A 21,613-nucleotide genomic window follows, 5' to 3' on the forward strand; every position below is an offset into this window, starting at 1 on the left:
AGTGTTAGATATGGAACACCGTTTGTTGGTGACAATTAATATTATTGTTAATAATCTACACAAGGCCTTGTGTGGGGTGTATTTCATGTATTGTTATTTTATTTGTATTCAAAGCTTCTATTGAGGGTCTTAAAGTCTTGAAGACCTCGTTGTTATATATATATTTTTGTTATTAAAAAGGGATATCAATGTTTTAATGGTGCTGTTAGATTGCTTCTAGAGAACATTGTTCATACAGGTGTGGACCTCCCTTTAGGTACGGTAATTGGTAAGCTAACTTTTCAGAACATCAGTGACAATTTAGTTTTTGAAAGGATAAACACCAACAAATATGGAATGAAGCAGAATTGTTTGTAAGGTGATAAAAGAATGTGTGAATTTTGGAACTGATAACATATATCTTAGTTTTTTTAATACATTTTTATTTGAAATAGATGAGCTGCTACAAGGGAGACGAGTGCAGTGTTTGTATGGGATGCTGTATGTCCTGTGAGCAGCAGGAGGCAGTACCTGACATCGTTGCCTCCATGGGCAAAAGAGCCGAAGCAGGCGGTGAGGATCTGCAGGAAGTGGAAAAGCAGGTACACCTCAGGCCTGTCCTTCTCCTCCTCCTCGGCCAGGTCCTCCAGAGGCACCGGAGCGGGAGCCCCATCTTCATCCACTCCTTCCAGCTCTGTGGCCAGCTTCATCTCCACCCCACCTTCCTCGGCCTCAATCTCAGCCTCAGCCACAGCGTTGCAGTAGGACGAGTAGCTATCGTAGCGTATCCTCTTCTTGGTGTAGGACACGCTGTTGCTTCTGCCACCTCCTTCTCCCACCAGCTTCTCGCTGTCGTCGCGTGACTCTGAGCGAATGAGCGGCTGGACGGGCATGCCGCAGATAGCCGCGGTGTAGCAGGTGTAGCTGTTGTTGCGCCGCAGCAGGCGGTAGTTGTTGTCTGCCGGGCCGGCGTTGGAGCCAGAGCGGTCGCTTTCGTCCATGCGGCCCACGTGGATTTTGTGGAGCAGGTCTTTGTACAGACCAGAGTCCTTGTGCACTGTGTGGTAAACTTGGCCATCGCTGCGCATGTGGCCATCGAAGGTGAAGCTGCCGTTAGAGATGGGGGATTTGAGGCAGCCGTTGGTCATTGAGTTGGTCCGGCCTGAAGGAGAAAGAGTTTGAAAAAAAAGTTGTTGTAGAAGCACAACTTTTGCAAGTTAAGAGATACACTATCACAGCACATTGACATCGGGTTTCCCTAAACATAGAGAAACCGAGAGGGAACTAGACATGTAAATAATAAATATTCTTTTGCAGGAAGAAAAGGGATGAACTATCTTGATTGATTGATTTAATTTTATCTCTCGAAAGTCACAAGACATATTGATCAATTTTCAAGAAGGAAGCTAGAAACACATTTCCAAATCAATGTTGTCTTTGAAAAATAATATTATTTCAGTTTTACCGTACGCCCTGCCGTTTGGCAGGATGTTGCCTCCATTAGCCAGGTTGTTGAGGTCTCCGCTGGACTCACGGTCACTGCCCCCCCCGGTGAGCGGCAGCACGGCCTCGTCTGTGCCCTTGGCCCCTGGGAGCTCCCTAAAGACGGGGCTCTCCTCCTCCTCTTCCGGGATCTTGTCCAGACTCTCATCAGAGATCCGTGCTAGAGCCTGCTCCTTCTTGAGGCGACCTGGAGGAAATCAAGCAAAGGAGGGTTTAGTTGGACATACTATCAACACCAGATAAAACTGAAAACGCTCGCTACAAATGCTAACAGAGTTTACAGGGCATTGTATACTAATTCAACTCTTAAAACTATTAAGAGGTATTAACTAGGGCTGTCAGTCGATTAAAATATTTAATCACGATTAATCGCACATTTTTTATCTGTTCTAAATGTACCTTAGAGGGATATTTTTCAAGTTTTGAATACTCTTATCAACATATGAGTGGACAAATATGCTTTATGCAAATGTTTGTTTATTGTAATTTGAACAATGACAAATATTCTCATGAATATTAAACACAACAACCTCTGAACATTACAAATATTCGCCTCAATTCAACCTGGAACCTCTCATACAATACAATACAAAGTGTGTGTGTGTGTGTGTGTGTGTGTGTGTGTGTGTGTGTGTGTGTGTGTGTGTGTGTCGGCGCAGTTGTCAGCAAAATGCCGCTCCTCTGTTTTCATAACTGTCAAAGCATGAGACTGAAGTTGCCACTGTGGGTCAAAATAATGCGCTGTGACCCCGAGGTGACTGTATTACTGAGTGAAGTCCAATAGTCTTCTTAAATCCTCCTCTACTTTCGCTGCTTGGACTTCATACAAGTTGTGTATTTTCGACACAGTGGTGGCTCTGGAAGGCAATTCATAAGTGCATTCGTTGGATGCTACCCGAATTATATCACGCAGCCCCTCGTCCTCCACAATGTTAATTGGCCTTCAAGCTGTTGCCACCCATTTAGCGATCTTTGTTGAAAGTTTGCTGCTCGTAGACGTGTCCGGGCGTCTCCCCCGCACACTTTCAAGTGTGGTCTGCTGCAAGCGGGCGGCAGGAGCGGGGCTGTCGGCATCAGCAGTGTGCTTGGATTGTATAGATGGTATTTTAAACTCGATGCGCTCTGAAACTACGGGGCGGCCGAGGACAAAAAATGCACATGCGTTAATCGCGTTAAAATAATTATTAACGCGTTAACTTGACCGCCCTAGTATTAACATGTGAGGGTTTTATTTTGATATGTCTAGGTAATCATTTACAGTATGAAAGTGGAACATTATAAAGTCAAACGGGGGGTAGTAAAGACTGAGGTTTTACAGTAAAGCTTTTTTGGACTATTTCCAATTAGAGCCGTCTGATGAAATCAGTTCAACAAGTGAATCAATAATTTGGCAAGTTGAAACTCAGATCGTTTTTTAAATTAAATTGTTCCAAAGCCTCTTTAGTGAAAGTGTATAGTTACTCTGAAATAATATCAATAATGATTAATAATAAATTGCCTGATTTTGGTTGAGAAAACTATGCAGCAACATTCCACAAACACAAGTACAGCCATCAGCTGATCCTGACTAATCCCAGTGCTGACTGACCTGATGCCCCACAACTCCTCACACACCCCTCAGTACACACACATAAAGTCAGCCACCACCTGCTTCAGTTTGACGGATGCAGCAATATCCAGATTAGGAGCGATAATATCACCTATAATCCTCACCGGCATTCAGAGGTCGCAACACGTTGAGCAACAGATCGGCCGTGTGCAGGCTCGGAAAGTTTGACAAACAATCGTTCTATTTTAAGCCTCAATGTTGCTGCCTCAATAAGAGCAGCTCTTTAGTTCTTTAGTTTAAGGTCTGTCAAACTGTGAGACTATCTCATATTATCTTAGATTATATTTTCATATCAGCATTTATAATGTCTTAATTTGGAAGTATTACTCAGACTGACCTTAGTCTTTGGATTGTGGAAATAAACAAGAGTTCTTATTTGTCTGCATGACATTAAGTAAAACATTCAAAGACAGACTGCCTTGCTTATATCCAGCAGCTGCTGTTTCCACTGTTTTATTTACTGTGTCATGTTTTACAGCGTCGTCTGCTGTGCTGCAAGCTGATTTTTCCATTAGAGAAATAATTCCGAAAGCTTTCCAGCTCCAGGCCATGATCTGAACCCCTGCATCAGGCCAAGGAAATATGAAGCTAGAGGATTTCCAAAGTGTGTAAGGAAAGCAACAGGAGCACTCCTCAGAGTTCACAGAGTTTCTTTGGTGCCTTCAGTGTCTCTGGCAGAAGGCAGCGAGAGAAAACATCCGCTGGCATCCCTTGTTTGGTGTTGGAGCACAGAGTGGGCAAACAGACGCTGAGGCTCCGTTGTGAGGCCTGGGTCAGAGCGCCCGGCTTTTTAGATGGCGTGAGAAAGACTGGACACAAGCAAGCACACACATACACACAGGCGCAGACACCTACCCGCTATTTTCCTCCTCATCCAGGGACAGACCAAAAACCAGACCACAGCTCCACAGATCAGCGACCCGGCTAAAGTAATTAGAAAGATCGACCACACCGGGAGCATCTCTATCCCAAGCACTGCAATAAATGGACAGACAATAAGAAAATGTAAGAAAATAACATTTTGAAAGTAGTTTTGAAGTATTATAATCTTCTCAAGCTCTCGAAACAACTTTAAAGGAATTTTTGAAGGTTTGAACAGAGTTGGTATCTCAGTATCATTACCTGGGGCTCCAGTGTACAAGATGGAGAAAGTGTTTATTCCAATAGTGGACGCGTAGAAGACAGGCAGCGCTCGCAGGCCATTAGGGACAGAGTCGTCCTGTGGAGCAAAACACATTAACATTGATCAGCAACTATTTTGATAACCTGTAAATAGTTTCAGTGATTCTTTTTTTTACCAAAAGCGCAAAACATTCTGTGAACTTAAGCTTTTCAATGGTTCTGATTAGTTCTTTTGTAATACACGATTTAAAAATGTAATCTCTTTGGGAAGTGAAAAAAAGGAAGTGAGATATTCAGAACAGGTTCAATGTGTGGAGAGAAAATTAGGTCAGTGTCGAAGTAAGACACTTAATTATTTCACAATGTGCTGTTTACTGCTATTATGATCTAAAGTGCAATATGAACGCCCTGCAGAGGTTTTGGGCCTCACCTCCACAAACTAAACAGTCGTGTCAAAACTAATTGCCAAACATTTAGAGAAAGGTTTCGCTCCACTCCACCCAATGCAGTTTGGTTTTCGTGCTCACCACTCCACTGAGACAGCTAACTGTGTCTTTGTGGAAAAGGTTAAATGTATGTTGGACACAAGCCAATATGTAGGTGCTGTCTTCCTTGATCTCAGGAAGGCTTTTGACACTGTTGACCACCAAGTGCTCCTTACGAAGCAGACGTATTTCAATTTTTCTGCAGTTTCAATACAGTGGGTTAAGTCTTACTTATCAAACAGAAAACAGTGTGTTTTGGTCAACAGAGTCAAATCTCCCTACCATGTGAACCCTGTGGGGGTTCCACAAGGTTCCATTCTTGGACCATTACTGTTTTCACTGTACATTTATGACTTTCCTAATGTATGTCCTGCGTTGAATGTGCAAATGTATGCCGATGATGCGCTCATCTTGGTACATGGGAAAAACACTGAAATGATCTCATCCTGTCTCTCAAATGCTTTGGACAAGGTTCAACATTGGCTGAACAACATTTGTTTTCAGTTAAATGCAAAAAAAACAGTATGCATGATGTTCAGTAAATGACCAGTCAAAATCGAAGGATCCAAGGTGTTTTTAAACGGAGCAGAAATAGAACTAGTCCCCCACTTCAAGTATCTTGGAGTCATAATGGACTCGAACTTGACTTTTAAGAAACATATTAAGAAAGTATCCAATACCATTAAATTCAACTTGCAAAATTTTAAACAAATTAGACCTTTCTTAACTGTCAATGCTGCAAAGTCATACCTCCACTGTATGATTCTATCCCACATTGAATACTGTTTGACAAACTGGTCGTTTACTGGTGCCACAAACCTGAAACCCATAGAACAGCTGTTCAAGAGAGCTATCCAGGTGTTTGACAGAAAGCCATATTCATACCACCACTGTGCCATCCTTGAAAAACACAATTTCTTGAGTTTTGACCATTTTAAGTCTTTTAAAAGTATATGCTTTTTCTGTAAATGTTTAGTGTTTTTTTTGTGTGGAAAAAACACACTGGACGCTGCACTAGGTCAGAAACCAGAGGAGACTGTGAAGTCCACCATAGACGGACCACTTTTGGACAAAATGTCCTCTCCATTAAGGGCAGCTCATTCTGGAATAGCCCCCCAACTGAGATACGGGATTGTCCCACTCTCAATAGCTTCAAAGGTCAACTTAAAGAATGGTTGAGCAACAGACAGACGTGTAATCACCGCTCAATGCACTTTAACACAGGGGTATCTCCTCTTTCACTTTATGTAGCACTTTTATCTTATCTTGCACTTTATATATCATAGCTGCTACATTGTACTGCCATGTGGTAAATGCTTGTATGCTGCTCATGCTCTTTCTGCATATCATGTATTTATTTTTGCTGTATATAAATGTCATGTTCTTAAATGTTGTATGTGACGGGACTACGGATGGAAATTAGCTCAAAGCTAAAATACGGCTCATTTACACTTGTAAGCATTATTTTTGTTTTAAAGTGTTCATCAATCTGCACTGTCCCAGTTCAAATAAACGATTAAATGAAAAGGAAAAAAAAGAATATATGATTAAACACATTGGAGGAGGAGTCATTGACACAGGGTCCTGCAGTCCTGACCTCCACATGATCTACCTCACTTTTCTCTTCCTCACTTCCAGAGATGGCCTGTTACACAACAACAGATCTGCGAGTGTTTCCAAATGGAGATTTGGCCAAGCTGTGCTGAACTCCTGTGGACAGGTCTGTGTGTACACGTGTATGTTTGTTTGCATCTAGATTGTATTACTAAAATGTGTGGACCGATAAACTCTAACCCTACACTTCATGGACGTTTATGAAAGTATTTAGTTTAAAAATAATTAAGAATTCCAGTGCCTTCGTTTAAAAGCTTAAAAACATACATGTTTACAACATACTTTTGGGCTAAAAATATAATTTAACCAAAAATACAAATTAGAAAACTTTTTCTTTTGTCCACTTTTTTTAAGTTAGGTTTTACTTAACTTGGGTATTTTAGTCTTATCTTACTCAAAGAAAGCAGTTACTATTTCAGCATAGTTTAGTCAATCTATTGAAGCCAAATATAACCTAGTTTTTATCTTTCAAACCATGTAGTTGTAAGTTTGATTAAGTAGACTGGGCTTGATGTGTGCCGACGGTCTATTCCTGATAAAGCAGGCGAAGCACAGGAAACAACTCTGATTCTCCTCTTTTTTTAGTAAAGGAAAATTAAGAGATATTTTGGTTTTAATTCTTTGAAGCTACAATTTTGGTATGATGATAAAGTCACAGTTAGTGTTACAACATTGCCAAAAGACTTTTAGGGAGTATACATGCCCTTTTGTTAACCCACCTTATTGAGGATGAAGTGTCGGATGAGCAAGAAGAGGAGTCCAGACATGAGTCCAGAGAGCAGAGGGGAGATGAACCATGATGACACTGGAGAGGGAGGAGAAAGAACATAATCAGCAAAAAAAGGAGCAGACAACAGTCACCCATTGATACAGGATCATCAGGAAGCCATTATTCAGGGTTACAGCTGTCCTTTTGCTCCAATTATTCACCTCTGTTCCTTATTAACTTCAGTATTGTTTTACATTTCTTAAAATTATTGTGTTTGCAATAGCCAGAGGTTCTCCCTTTAGCTGAGGTAAATGAGAGTTTATTTCACTTTAAAGTAAATCTCAGGACTGCACTGCATCCTGGTCCATTGAGACCACTAATGGTGGAGACATTGTGAACTCTGCCTCTTGTAGTAGAGATTACACGCTGTGTAAAATGGTCGAGGGAGACATCCTTGTTAAATCAAACTAATTATTTTGGTTTATGTTTTTCAGAGCAAACAGAGAACTGTCTGTGACCGTACTGGATATCTCACTGTAGCGAGGTTTCGTTTACATGATGTCATTTTTCAATTGTAAACATTGTAAAAACACACACAAACTGATCTTAGTCATTACCAATCTTGACAAGCTGCATCCACTGGACGCCCCTGGTGCCGATGGCGACCATGGAGAAGCCGATGGTGGCGCCAACAATGCAGTGAGTCCCAGAGACGGGCAGTTTGAGGAAGGAGGCGATCAGCTGCCAGACAGCCGACCCTGGGAAACAGACGCACAAATCTCAGACATCTTTCAGGCATTTCATCGTTTATTTAGTTTTCCCCCAACATTATCACAAACAAAATGTTGTTCTGGGAGACCAGTGACACTAATATGCTGTAAACTAGAGGAATAATGCCACATCAATAAAATGCATAATTGTTTTAATTTTGTGCTAATAAATATAAAATGGTGAAATCTATCTACAGTTTGTTTTTTACTTTCTTGGATTTAATACATTTTGAATTGTTTATAAAAGTTGGCAGAGATGAGTCTGTATCAGTATAAATGAAATCTGCAGAGACATTATTTTTCAGAGTAGTTAAAAAATATAATCTTGAAAACCGCTCAAATGTATAATTGCCAAATGAGATTATAAAGTAAATGTAGAACTTGTAATTTAATGGGATTTTAGTTCTCTAATAAATACTTTTTATGGGATTTACTGAAAGCCTGCAGCACAAAATGAATCTGTAGCCAGGAGCTAATGATGACAAACATTGATTTAACAAGACATCGTTCACAAAGGATCTGTTAACACAATCTCTTCCCACAGGTCAATTTATCGGGCAACACAGTTCATTATTTGAATGATCATTTGTCAGGCCTTGGAGGTTTTCTTTAAAGCACTAAATTAGTAATTGACATATACTGTATATTTTGTTTTCTGTAAACCTTCTGGATGCATTTTCCTGATTTAAGTGAATCTGTTTAAGAAGGTACAAATTCTCATTTTGTATAAACAATAATGGTGTTTGAGATAAAGAAAAAATTGGTCAGTGTTTCCCAAACACTCCCAACTCTTGGCGGCAACAGAACTACATTTCCAGTGACACAGGAATCCCCCGTGCATAATGTTGCCTTTATTTATCAGCATTTCCGAGCAGTCACTCTGTCATTAAAATGGCATTGTCTCAATGGGAGCCCCATTGTGCTGCTCCATTCATTCACTAAGGTAATCTGGTGTTGATGTGTAAAGCCACTGTGAATACACAACAGTACTGGCTTGTGTTTTACTGTAAATGTGTTTAAATATGAGGACAATGGCAGGCTTTACTCTGGAAATGTTTAAATGCTGCCAGTTTGATTAACATTAGCGAAACCTCCCATAAGGTTTATCTGAAAGTAGATAAATTATGAGCAACATGCAGACATGCCAAACATTGAATTCTTGCTTCTCAAATGAGAGGATTTTCTGGCTTCCTCTTTTTTATGTAATTGCAAATAACGATTAGATAATGGACTGTAGAACTTGTGATAGGCACTGTTCCATATCTGTTGCAGTCCTAAAATTCATCTATTCAACAAATATCCCAAACAACGTCAACAGCATAGTAACCTATGGAAGTATTTTACTCAAACACGTTCTACATCTTTACAGTGGTAATCACAGAGGTTTCTGTTGATACATATTTTAAAGCTGCAACTAACTATATACTATCAGATTAATTTGTTGATTATTTGTACAACATTTTTTTATCTATTATTTAGTCCGACCAACTGTACAAATCCAAAAATATTTTCAGTTGACTAAGACAGAATTTAAGCTTTTTCCTTCGGGCCGGAGGTTAGTTGTCCCAAAGAGTAGAACGAAGCGGTATAAAAACTGTTTTATCCAAGCAGCTATTGCACAAATGAACACATCATAGGAGTGTCACACAGATGCCTATTCAATTATTTAATTAGGAATTTTGAATGTCCATGATTGTACTTGTGTTTTTCTTCTTAAATGTTTTAGAAATATTTTGAGATTTGACAGAGCAGGATGTACTTGTACTTGGTGTACTTGTACTTTTTATTAGTCCTTTCATTAGAGATGTGTCTGTTGTTTGTGTTTGTTTTTAGAGTGTGTCAGGGTGGATCCCCTTTTTCTCTGCAAACAAAATCTACCTATGGGTACAAATAAAGAACCTGAACCTGAACCGTAAATAGAGAAACTTGGCAAATCAAAAGAAAGTTACAGGTTAATTCATTTCATGGTCTGCTAATTGTTTCATATGTCATGTAATTATTACTCATTAGTGTGACTTTCTAAAGTGAGTCATAAGCAGCAATTACCCAACTCCCTGGATTACACTTTTCTTTTTAAATGGTGGCTTTGATTTCCCAGAACCCAAGGAGACATTTTCTTGCATGTTTTTTCAAAAACCGAAAGATATTCAAGTGACTGCAGAGAATGCATTTTTCTTGAATATAGAATAATCAACATATCATTTCAGCTCCATATTTGATGTAAAAATGTGCCAAACTTACCGACCATGGCGCTGACCTCCCCTGCCATGAGTGTAGGCACCGTCTCGTTGTAAAGGGAGACGTCTATGATGCCCTTCCGAATCGTCTCGCCCACTTTGGCCCCCAGCAGCATTGAGCCAAGGGTCTCAAAGATAGACGCCAGGATGCAGGCCTGCTTCAATGTGACCACGCCGGACCCCACTGCTGTGCCAAAAGAATTGGCCACATCATTGGCGCCCACAGAAAAGGCTAGAACAAAGGCAATGATGAAGCCAAGGATCACCATCCACAGATACGGCTCTAGATCCATCTTGGTATGTTTTCACGGGGGGCAAAATCCAAGTGGAGAAAAAGACAAAAATAGCTTATTGATTCTTTAAAAAATAAAAGTGCTCTGTGCGCTTATAGCGGTTGAGGTAAGTCCGCCCCTTTTTCTTCGTCCCCTGGTTATAAAGAGTTTGAGGGGAGAAGCACAGCCGCTAACTAAGCGTTTTGAGCTCAGTCCAAAGATTGGAGACTAGTGATGGTGGGTGCAGGGAGCATTCCATAGCTTAGTGTGAGACGGGGTGTCCGTACAATCCTTCACCTGCCAGAGAGACAAGAGACACAGGAACAGATTAGTGTTAAAACCCGTGATTACCCTTTTTCAACAGCATCAACCATCTGACAACACCTGACGAGAAAATAAAAGGGGGAGGGACCAGAGAGTAAGGAGGGAGTCTATGAAGACAAAACAGATTCAGTATGGATGATGACAATGCAGAATGGGCTTTGATGAAATGAGGGAAAAGCTGATAACATCTCAGATAGCCACATCAGGACATCACTTGAAGCCTGCACTTCAAAGAAATCAAATCAGACCTTCCAGAGAGCCTGCTGTTAGCGCTGAGGCTATAATAAGACCACAGTATCCAGAGTGAGAGGTGAGCAATTCTCCCAACAGAAGAGTACACTATTAACACCTCATCCCCAACACAACAGGGCAGCTGACATGACTACCTACTTTTATTCACAGCTTTTCCCTTTGCCCCACATCCAGATAGCCTTTGACATTCATTTATAATTTAGTTTTTATATTAGACCAGATTATCCTGACCACTATCATTGTTATGTCTGACACACTAATGCATACACTTATATTAGGCAGAGTTATCAATGGTATTACATGTTTTTAAATCACATGACGCTGATTTCACTGAAATACAGTCGGTGGACGTTTGCTCAGAAAATTGTATTCACTTTTCTAATCTTTGCTCATTTGGCCTGAGCATGACTCTATGGTGCTGGTGACAGTCAAAGGTACACACACGTTTTGTAACAGGCTTTGGAGTACAAGTTCAAACAAATCGAAGGCTTTGCTGCAGTACAAAATGAAAAAAGTTAAGACTGCAATGCAGTAAGAACATCAGCAGTGTGTTTCACTGCTGCAGGGGGGGGGGGCTAAGTTCACAAAACTGCACTTTTTGGGCTCAGGTAAGTAAGCTGATTGTATAGTAGAAACACTAACTTCCCTGGTTCTGCTTGCATCAATTGTTGTCAATGAAACGAAAAAACGTTGAAAAGGGGTGAAAAGATCATTCTAAAAGATATTAATAATAAATCAAACTGTAAAGTCAAATTTGACAATAAGCAGAATGCCTGTGAATTGATCAGTGTTTTGAATAATGATGATAAAAGAATAATAAAGTATAGACCTAAAATGACTAATTGATCTAAAGAAAAGTCCTATCCTTTTTAACAAATAAAACCTTTCATCAGCTATAGCAAAGTAAATATCTGATGCTTGGTTTCATAACGTTTTTTTTCAATAATTTCAGTTGTTGGACTTGGTTGGACAAAACAAGATATTTTAACGTGATTGTATTGAGCATATTTGACTATTTTCTTACATTTAGTAGATGGAATGATTAATTGATGAATCAAATACTTGTTAATTGTAACCATAATAAAATAGCAGTTGTGGTTGTTAGGGGATCCACTGACTCTGCTGTGATTAGAAAGCTAGGCTCTGCACTTCCTTCCTATTTATTTGATAGGAGGATAACATCAGATCCACAAAAACAACAGGCAACAGCTTCCCACGTCCCTGTTAAGTTCCACAAGGCTTATTCACATCACAACAATGGCAACATGCCTCAGAAATAAGGCCACCAACACTGAAGCCTCTGGTGGTCCCTGAGAAACTTCTACGCCACAAACGACTTGGTCTGGGTTCTCTCTCCTCTTTTAACTTTGACTATGTCACATAATCAGTCATTTCATAGGGGTTAATAGCCGCACACTTCCTTCTACGGTTAAGCCAAATGTTAATGGGAGCATTAAATGTAAACAGCTTGCAGGCCGGAGTAGCACATTCCCTCAGCATGAACACGACTGTGCTCCCCATCGCGGGGGGGTGAGGTTTTCTTATAACCTGCGGCACGTTATGGCTCCCTCCTCCCAACCAAGATCCCCATCTGGAACAGTTGAGGTCACATACGGTTATGCTTTATCCTATTATCAAACCACAACACATGTGAATATAGACAATACTTTGTTTTTAATCAGGTCTGAGTAAGACCCTCAAAGATATGGTTCCAGTACCTAAAGTTACAATGGACATTTATCAGGAAAAGAGAGCTCAGGGTTTTGCGAAATCCCAGAAAGAATTGAGATAAAAATATGTGGTACTTCACTGATCCTTGAGGGAAAATTCTCTTCTCAACCGCTTCCAGAGATCAGAGCGCAGGATCAGAGTGAAAGGATCACAGCTCCTGGACTTAAAGAGTCTTTAGAGAGAGGTCTGAGACTTCTGGGCCAAAAGTCCATAACCTCAAGTCATACAATTGTGTCCATCATGAGTATTGCTGCCAAAAAAGAAGGCTTGTAAGGTCTGTGTTTTCTCACACCTTCCTGACATTTCACCTGGGTATACGGTATATTATAGTATTTATCTGTACTTGTTTTGAAATCCCTGATGCTTATGCCCGGCAGGGAGCTAACTTTGTCCTGCTGGGCTTTAAATATGCTGTTAAGAACCGTGACTGTATAAGTTTAAGAGGAGTGTTTGCATTTTTAAAAAGTATTGAATAACATCACCTTGGGAATTTTAAATGTCCTGGTATACCGTAATACCTTTATACTGCTCAAGTCTACTAAAAGGTTACCTAAGTTATTAATTCATGATCGAACATAACAATAAAATCCTAAGTAGGTCTCTGATCTTTATCTGAATCTGTAAAATAATTCCTTAAGTGCTCCATGTGATGTACCGCTGGTTCTCATTTAGACTGGTTTATCAGAAACATTAAAATGCTGTTAAATCTGCAACAGCAGGCACGTTATTATGAGAAACCCTAAATAATTTGTGTATACGTCTCGTTTCATAATCTGGTTTTACTGTTTGAAAATCTCTTTTGAGAAGTGCTGTATAAACACATATTTCACAGTCAATGTAGTCACAGTAGCAGACCTTGAAGGACTTAAACAAGACACTGTGTAAATGTTTAATTCGGGGAACACCTCAGCCACCAGAGGACCACAGTCAAACACGGCACTCCACAAAACACAGCTCCACAGAGGGAACAGTCTGACGCCACACCATACAAAGCAGGGAGTCCATCGTTGAAGTGAGAGAAGGAGGAAAGATGATCACAAGTGACTCTAGTGTAGGCGTATTCACACGTACCAGGCGTTTTTAATCAGGTCTACAATTTTCTAAACAGGGAAACTCAATATGACAGCTGCAGCTGACGCTCAGTCTAGTCTGAAGACCTCGTCCTGCTGTAACCACAAGCTCACATGCCCCCTCTCCCAGTTGCACACATAAAAACTATTTTTCTCCAGGGCCAAGTCGTCTAGGGGTAACCGGTGGAGTCCTCTAATTCACTGCTGTGCTACACAGGAGATAAAAACAGTCCCTCTGTCCTTGTTTAAATGGAATAAAAACATGTGCTCCAACTTCAATAGCCTCGTCAGCGCTACAGGAAATAGTCAGCATGTTAAGGGACTAAAGTGACAGCCTGAGGGCCCAGACAAAGCCGTATGAAGTACATGTCGACCTTTACCCTATAATCTGTGAAATGTCTAGTTTCATCGATTTTTCGATGGGTAGGCACTTTCAAAAATACTTGGCAGGTGAATGGATCAATCTGTCTATCACCTTCTATCACGGGCCACTTCTGATTGGTTAACAATGGCTGGTACATGTGGAGCACAGCACTTCTGATTGGTGTGGATGACTGACACACAAGAAGAACAAAACAAAACAAATGCTAAAAGAAATTGCTGGCTTTGCGATTTGATAATCGCATCATTTCAAATCGCGATTTCAATTTAAAATCGATTAATCGTTCAGCCCTATTGTACATACAGCAAATATCCAGAGAACACAGTATGTGCCAGGATTCATGCATGTCTTACAAGCCAAACAGAGCTTTTATAAAACAGATTTCTTGCCAAAAGATTGGCTTTATGATCTTTAGTAAGGGTCCTCACCACCTCAGGCTACACGATCAAGCTGTGTGACTTGTGAGCATTCACGCTGCTTTAATGAATGATTCATTGGGACCTTGAAGCTTTGAAGCATTTTGAAAGCGAAACCACTAAAGACTTCAATACCTTAATAAAATGTGTTGCATATAATGTTATGCAACCTTTCTGAAGGTTATGTTTTCAAGTGGGTAAGAATGCATTACAGGAGTATGTTGCTGTATTGCTGATCATTAGGATGCAGAGCATAAACTGGAGATGAAACAGTAAAATGCTGGAATTAATGGAAAACTCACAGCCATTGATACCGGAGGGAAGGAATGACTTTTTGGCCAAGTAGAATAATTTAGGAGAGATGTTTGAGATGAGGTGCAGAAACTCACTCAGAGGGACAAGTTATGTTTTTAATAGTTGTTAAGGATAAAGTGTTTAAATTTAGACATGCACATATTACATACAGTTGTAGCGGTTTGACTATAGTTGCTGGGTGCCAGTCAGGTCAAGCCTGACAATTTAGAGTTAAGATCAAGTCAAACCCTACAAAGGGTACATGTTACCGACAGGAAAATATAGAGCACATGTCCCTCTTAACCAGTAAAATATTTCTATATTTTCAATATAGTAAATTAATACCTTTGAACAAAAACACACAACACATCTCTTTAAATGCAGACAAATGATATATATATTCAATAGTTAAAAAACAATGAGTCCCATGTGAGTGAAAAAAGTGTAATCAATATAGTTCATGAAAAATAGTCCAACAAAAATAACATAATCCACAAAACTCCGTTCCAGTTTTTCTTTGTACAGTCCACGGCTATCCCAAAACAATAATCCACATAGCGTATTAGTTTCAGTTCAGTTCACCAACCACAGAAAACACATCTTCGTTTAATTTCCCCATCCTCCCACAGAACACTTTAAATAAATACAGATTACACTGCTTCGTGTAGTCAGGTCTGGGTATTTAGTCCAGACCGGGTTTTATGCCGTCTTCCCTGACTATACTCCCAACCCGGAAGTGTCGGCGCCTACCGGCGTTCTAATTACATTTCCGAGAGAAACAGCGAGCACCAGCTTCCGTGCAGCCAATAGAGGGTTTTTCCCCCCCGTGAAGATTGCGCCGTCAGTCAGTGTCTCTGCTTCCTCAAAACAATCTCTTCCGTTTTGGTTTGTTCGCCTCTTTTATCGTCCCCCCTTGTCACAGCTTACGAGACATTTTTAATGGCTGGTAGAGGAGTGGGTGGGTAGGTTTTGTATCACAGGAGGGATTGTGTGTGTTGATATGACATGCAGAATTTCCAATTTCTACACAACAAAATAGAGTTGGTTTAAAAGGCCACATGGAATGAAATACTGATAATGTGTCAGAGAGCCTTGCATTTATTTCTTAAAGCCCACCTTTTTCTTTTCGAGGGGCAGCGGCTCAGGTTAATTGACTTTATCTGGCAGCAGGAATCCAAGTACCAAGAACACTATTGCGAGTAACTGTTTTATGTTCAGCTGTGATATATGTTTGTTACAATAAATAGATAATCCTACAGTCACATACAGCTTCCATGTTGAGCTCAGGTGAATCTTTTATAACCTTATGCACTAAAGTGTTTCAGGACCGCTGTCCAGGGTGCTGAACCGGAGACCACCAGGGATGTGGGAGCTGTCCGAGGTGATTGCTCTTGATTTTATGAAAGCTAGCAATATTTGAGCGCAGCTACTTTGGATTATAATTGCCCAATTAATTTCAGGCGGATTTTAATTGACGACTCATTATGATGTTTTCGTGATGTTGTTAAACTGATGTAACCGTGGCTACCACTTTTGGAATCATCTCCATGACTCCAGAAAATGGGAGATTGGTAATTTATGGACAAGTTGAGAATATTTAGTTTAAGTTTTTCTTCTTACAAACATATGCAACTCTCTTTTAGAAAACTTTAAATCCAAGTATTCCCACCATTTGTTACTGCCATTAGATGAGATTTTCTAATATTGGAGATTTCTTCGAGTTTGTATGGTTGTATGAAACTTTACTATCTGGGGATTGCTGTTTTCCAGAAGGTAGACCAGGTCATCCACTAATGGTTGCCGGCTCAATCCTCCACTGCTTCTGTTCCACATGTCTAAGTGTACTCTCGCAAGTCAACACTGACCCAAAATTGCTCCCAATGGGCAGGCCAGCGTCTTGGAATGGCAATGGTGTGTGTGTGTGTGTGTGTGTGTGTGTGTGTGTGTGTGTGTGTGTGTGTGTGTGTGTGTGTGTGTGTGTGTGTGTGTGTGTGTGTGTGTGTGTGTGTGTGTGTGTGTGTGTGTGTGTGTGTGTGTGTGTGTGTGTGTGTGTGTGTGTGTGTGTGTGTGTGTGTGTGTGTGTGTGTGTGTGTGTGTGTGTGTGTGTGTGTGGCAATTTTTCCTCTGAGCTAGAAAAGCATAATACATTAAAAGCAGTATGTTACCATCTCATACTCAGCCAGAATTAAATTGCTTTCCCATTTAAAAAGATACTCTAAATAAAATCACTTGAGAGTGACATGCTCTCTGAGGCTACATGCTCTTGACGATTATTTCTGGATGACACATTTTCTTCCTGTGGGTGCCAGGTGGCAAAACATAACAAACATAATGAGGGCACTGACACAGAAAACACTATGTGGGGAAACAAGACTAAATTAGGTCCACAAGTGATCTGTGCTTGAATATTTTTCAAGATGCCTAGATGAGGACACATTTAAGGGAAGTTGCTCAAACCATGTGGAGAATATTGACATTATTTTACAAACGGAAGATAATGTGTACTATCCAGCTACTTCACAGAGCATAATAACCTGTTACGGCACTGGGTTCTGGAAGCTTTTGTTATGTTATGTTCCCTGACTGAAGAGAAACTTCCTTTGATCACTCGCTGCCATACAGTGCTCATTAATCTGCCTCAGATGCCACTGCAGCACAGCTGCTGCAAAACACTGTCACGATCTACAGGCTGCATTGACATACGGCTACACTTTCCACGCAATGATTTTAAAGCCCCCCCATCCTCCACTCATCAACTAACCTTTCATCTGTAGGCACATGCTGAAAGGACAAGAGAACATACATGCAGCGTCAGAGGATGACTCACAGTAGCATCACTACCGGCACTATCTAATTGTTACACCTGAAGCATACACAGATGCATTCTCTGCCTACAAGGACACTGTCCTGCAGTTGTCATTTACCAGATGGCGTATAAAGTTAAGAGCTATGGTTAAGACAAAAAGCAGAAAAAAGAGACGAGTAGGCCTGTAAATCAGCTCCACTCACCTTCATGTCTTCTCACATCAACGGAGAGAGAGAAAGTGGTGGACATGAAATAATGTCAAAGACAGAAATGACAGTATTGGGGATAGAAACAGACGAAAGGAAATATTCGGTTGAAAAAGACAAATGGACCAGGATTAAAACTGAAGGGTGAACATGTGATATGAAGAGAAATTAAATTATCACAGTGGAAGAGAACGGCTGATGGCGGGAGGAGAGAAAGGAAAAAGATAAATCAGCAGGTTGTAGTGGTGTTGCAGGAAAGAAAAGGAACGAGCGAGCGAACGAGAGAGAGGAGAGCAATCCGTGCAGCCAGCTGAGTCTAGACTGCCTCTTAAAGGAAAGAATCCGCATTCACAGCACACGCCAACCAATGACGAATGTGGAAGAGACATGTGTACCGCTGACTGGCTGTCCGTGAGCAGGGGGGACGGACAGATGGAGAGGAGGCAGCCAATGGCGGCGGAGGAGGATAACAAATGAGGGGGAGAAATGAGGGAGAGGAGGAGAAGCTGTGTTGAAAAGCATGCCGATGGATCAAGGGCATTGGGAGCATTCCCTTGGTTACTTTGGTCAATATAATATGCACACTTGAGGAACTACATAGTGAAAGACCTGATCAGTGTGAGGTCTGGGTTACACAATCATCTATAATGCTCATTAGGGCATAATGAAATTAGTTGAGCCACTTCGGGTCTTGGTAACACCAGGCAGTTGTCACACAAGTGCACACACTATCTCAAAACTGTGATTTGGCTGCGATCCCCCCATCACTTTCTCCGCCGTTCTCTCTCTGCCACAATTGTGCCTTTCAAAGACATGCTGAACAGCATGTCTTTATGTGACTTGGTCTCAGCAGGCGGAGACCGCGCCGGCTCTTTGACACTTGGAGAGTGAGGACCACATTCACTGCAGAGTCACAGAGTCCACAACTCTTCAGCAGTTTCTCAACACTCACCCATAATGCTACAAGAAGCATTGGTATATATAGCTAGTATATTAAAGACCAATCATGAAAAAAACACATTTTTGTAAACCTGGTCAGTTTTGTGTGCGCTGCCATGTTCAGATAACATGAGTATAAGGAATAACTAATAAGTCCCCTTTAACAGGTAGATAAAGCAGGAGTATAATGAGTAAAAGCTTCCTGATATGTTGCTGTTAACCATGATCCCAGCACAACACTCTTGACTTTTTGAACAGTTATTGTATCTTCATAAAGAAAAATGTAAACTGATAAAAAGTAAACGCTCAAAAAAAACTACGCACCTCACACATTCCTCAAGTCTTCCAGGTTATTGCTTGAGCTCCAAACAATCTTTGTACTTATAAAACCATTAAAAAAAAAACACACTCACGCACACCTTTGAAGCTGAGGACATTTCTGTGCAGTTCAGGTCATGTTCCCTTGGTTGTCACATACTGTGCGAGGACTAGAATAGGGCAGATAAATGCATTGGTCCGTTAACACTCAGAGGTCTGATCTGGCTTTCTGCCTCTCACTCATTCTCTCCCTTTCTGTCCCCCAACTGGCCCTGCCTGCTAAAAAGCCTGTGTGCGTCAGCTGCACCTGCTGCCTCTGACTCTGCGCTCACAGCAGGGAGGCGCTCTCTCATACAACCAAAACACACACATACACTGGACAACAGTGTCGGGACCAGTCAGCCTCCATGACCACGACGGGGGTCTCTTAAGAATGACAACAACTGTGTGCATGACTGAGAAGAGCATGTAGTTTCACAACTTTCTTCAAAGACTCCTCTCTAACTCTCTCTCTCTCACACACACACACACACACACACACACACACACACACACACACACACACACACACACACACACACACACACACACACACACACACACACACACACACACACACACACACACACACACACACACACACACACACACACACACACACACACACACACACACACACACACACACACACACACACACACACACACACACACACACACACACACACACACTATTCATTCTATTTTCAGCATTAAGTCAGGTTGTCAAAGAGCAAGTGACTGTGGAAATCCTTCAGATTGCTTCTGACGGCCATTACAAGCAATCCATCAAAAACTAATGTGGGACTGCAGCTAAATCATTCGTTTTTAGAACACTTTTTTTGTCCAGATAGTGATGAGTTATAACCTCAGGATGACTCTTTGCCTGACTCTCATGGCACAATCGAAATCAACACTTTGTTCCAGGCTTTATGAATATTTATTTTTCTCTTCATAGTTTGGGTTTGACACAAGAACTGACTACATGTGGCGTCAGTTTCAAATGTCATTTTCGAATGTGCACCTATATATGTATGTGTAGAAACACAGGACTAATAAGTAGTAGTATATGCCTTCAGTAGAATAATTATATTGTAAACACAGTTGATGATTACATAGATTTATGAATAGGCTTTGTGTTATTGGCACTCACCACCAACAACAAAGATAAACAGCACACATAAATAACTCTGAGTTAACCATCTACATATTTTAAACAGTCGTCTTTCACAAGGCCGTTTATTGTGAATTATTTGTAGGTCTTTGCAGCTCGAGTCTTCTTCTGAGCATAAATATGGCAGTTACCTTCTTCAACCCAGTTTCAAGGGCTGACAAAATCAGGGAAATGTTGGTCTCACACTCCTGAACTGAACACATATCAGCCTTTAGCAACACTAAAGCCGGCCGTGTTACAACAGCAAACAATTGAGCCCCCCCTCTGGCTTTCAGTGTTGAGTAAGTCTTATGTTTAAATACTTTTGTAAGGTCAGCTCTCTCTGGTTTCAGGGGAGACTGTGCACAGGTTTGACTCCCTCACCCTGAAATGGCAAAGTGACTGAAGCGACTCCTCCCTGATCAAGTCCCTGTACAACCGTTTTAAACAACTGAAACTGAGCTGTGCTTACACTGTTTGAACATCTAAAAAGATACAAAATTCATGATTTCCAACATATTAAATACATTTGGGATTTGATGTGATAATCTAGAAAAAGGTCTTCAGCGTGTGTATCCAAGTAAACACACACAAACAAGTATAATGCATTTAAACCACAAGGTTAAAATAGTAGCAACACAAAGGATGCAGCTCCCAAAATAGGGCTCTTAGAAACTATGAATCACCTCTGAGAATAAACCATGCTCACAACAGGGATCCTAATTGACCAATCAAATTTGCTTGAAAGATGAATACAGAGCCAACTGCTTTATTACCAATAAGGGAGCTCGTTTTGTTGGCTAGCCTTCATATCATATCATATCATATGACTATATCGACACAGAAGGCTTTTGGAGGTTGAAGTCCGCCTTTCTTCTCTTTCAACCATCTGCCTCAATGTTCCTGTGTTTAGGAGTCATCTTACCCTTGACCCTCTCTCTGTTTTCATCACCCCCCTCCTGCACTCAGCTTCAGCCGGACGGTTCCAGTTCTCTTCCACAAATCAGCGCAGGTGCCCAAAAGCGACACCTGCCCCCTTCACCCCTGAGCATCCTCCTCTGCTTCCTCCTCCCGTTTCTCGTCATCTTAGAAGCTGGGAAATGTTGACCTGGCTTGATACTTGCAAAGCACTGACGGACCTCCAACTTACCCCCCTCTCTCTCAAATGCTGAGACTGGTAATCTAATGTTGGCATGCTCTGCGGTATTACAATGTGTTACTGGAGCAAAGTGGGTGAGGGTATTAGTGAGTGTGGAAAACACAGCACAGAAAAGGTCAGGAGATTCTGTGAGAAAGGAGAAGTAAAAACATGACTAATGATGCTTGAAGCTACGTCCACACTAATAGGGAGGAATTGATCTTGTCTTCTCCGTTTCGGTCTTCC

General features: G+C 41.0%; 1 protein-coding gene and 1 long non-coding RNA gene across 8 annotated transcripts in view; one reads left to right on the plus strand and one right to left on the minus strand.

Annotated features, from left to right (window-relative positions):
* slc20a2 (solute carrier family 20 member 2) overlaps positions 1–21,613 on the minus strand; it is a 54,146-nt gene that overhangs the window by 10,835 nt on the left and 21,698 nt on the right. For 4 of the 7 annotated variants that reach the window (XM_079690868.1, XM_079690869.1, XM_079690863.1 and 1 more), the window contains exons 2-8: positions 10,033–10,597; positions 7,639–7,779; positions 7,032–7,117; positions 4,214–4,310; positions 3,947–4,066; positions 1,445–1,669; positions 511–1,141 (exon numbers count right to left, since the gene is read on the minus strand). In XM_079690868.1, the coding sequence (XP_079546994.1) occupies positions 511–1,141; positions 1,445–1,669; positions 3,947–4,066; positions 4,214–4,310; positions 7,032–7,117; positions 7,639–7,779; positions 10,033–10,321 (1,589 nt within the window). In that variant the 5' untranslated portion in view covers positions 10,322–10,597. Of the gene's footprint in view, positions 1–510; positions 1,142–1,444; positions 1,670–3,946; positions 4,067–4,213; positions 4,311–7,031; positions 7,118–7,638; positions 7,780–10,032; positions 10,598–17,778; positions 18,121–19,133; positions 19,294–21,613 lie in introns of those variants that run through there. The other 3 variants (XM_079690866.1, XM_079690867.1, XM_079690864.1) reach the window with 3 other exon arrangements.
* On the plus strand, positions 4,323–7,648 carry LOC307045307. The gene is made up of 3 exons (XR_013809844.1): positions 4,323–6,152; positions 6,337–6,418; positions 7,516–7,648. It is a non-coding gene; the product is annotated as an uncharacterized lncRNA (long non-coding RNA).

The sequence above is a fragment of the Notothenia rossii genome (genome assembly GCF_949606895.1).
Source record: "Notothenia rossii genome assembly, chromosome: 6".
Taxonomy (NCBI): domain Eukaryota; kingdom Metazoa; phylum Chordata; class Actinopteri; order Perciformes; family Nototheniidae; genus Notothenia; species Notothenia rossii.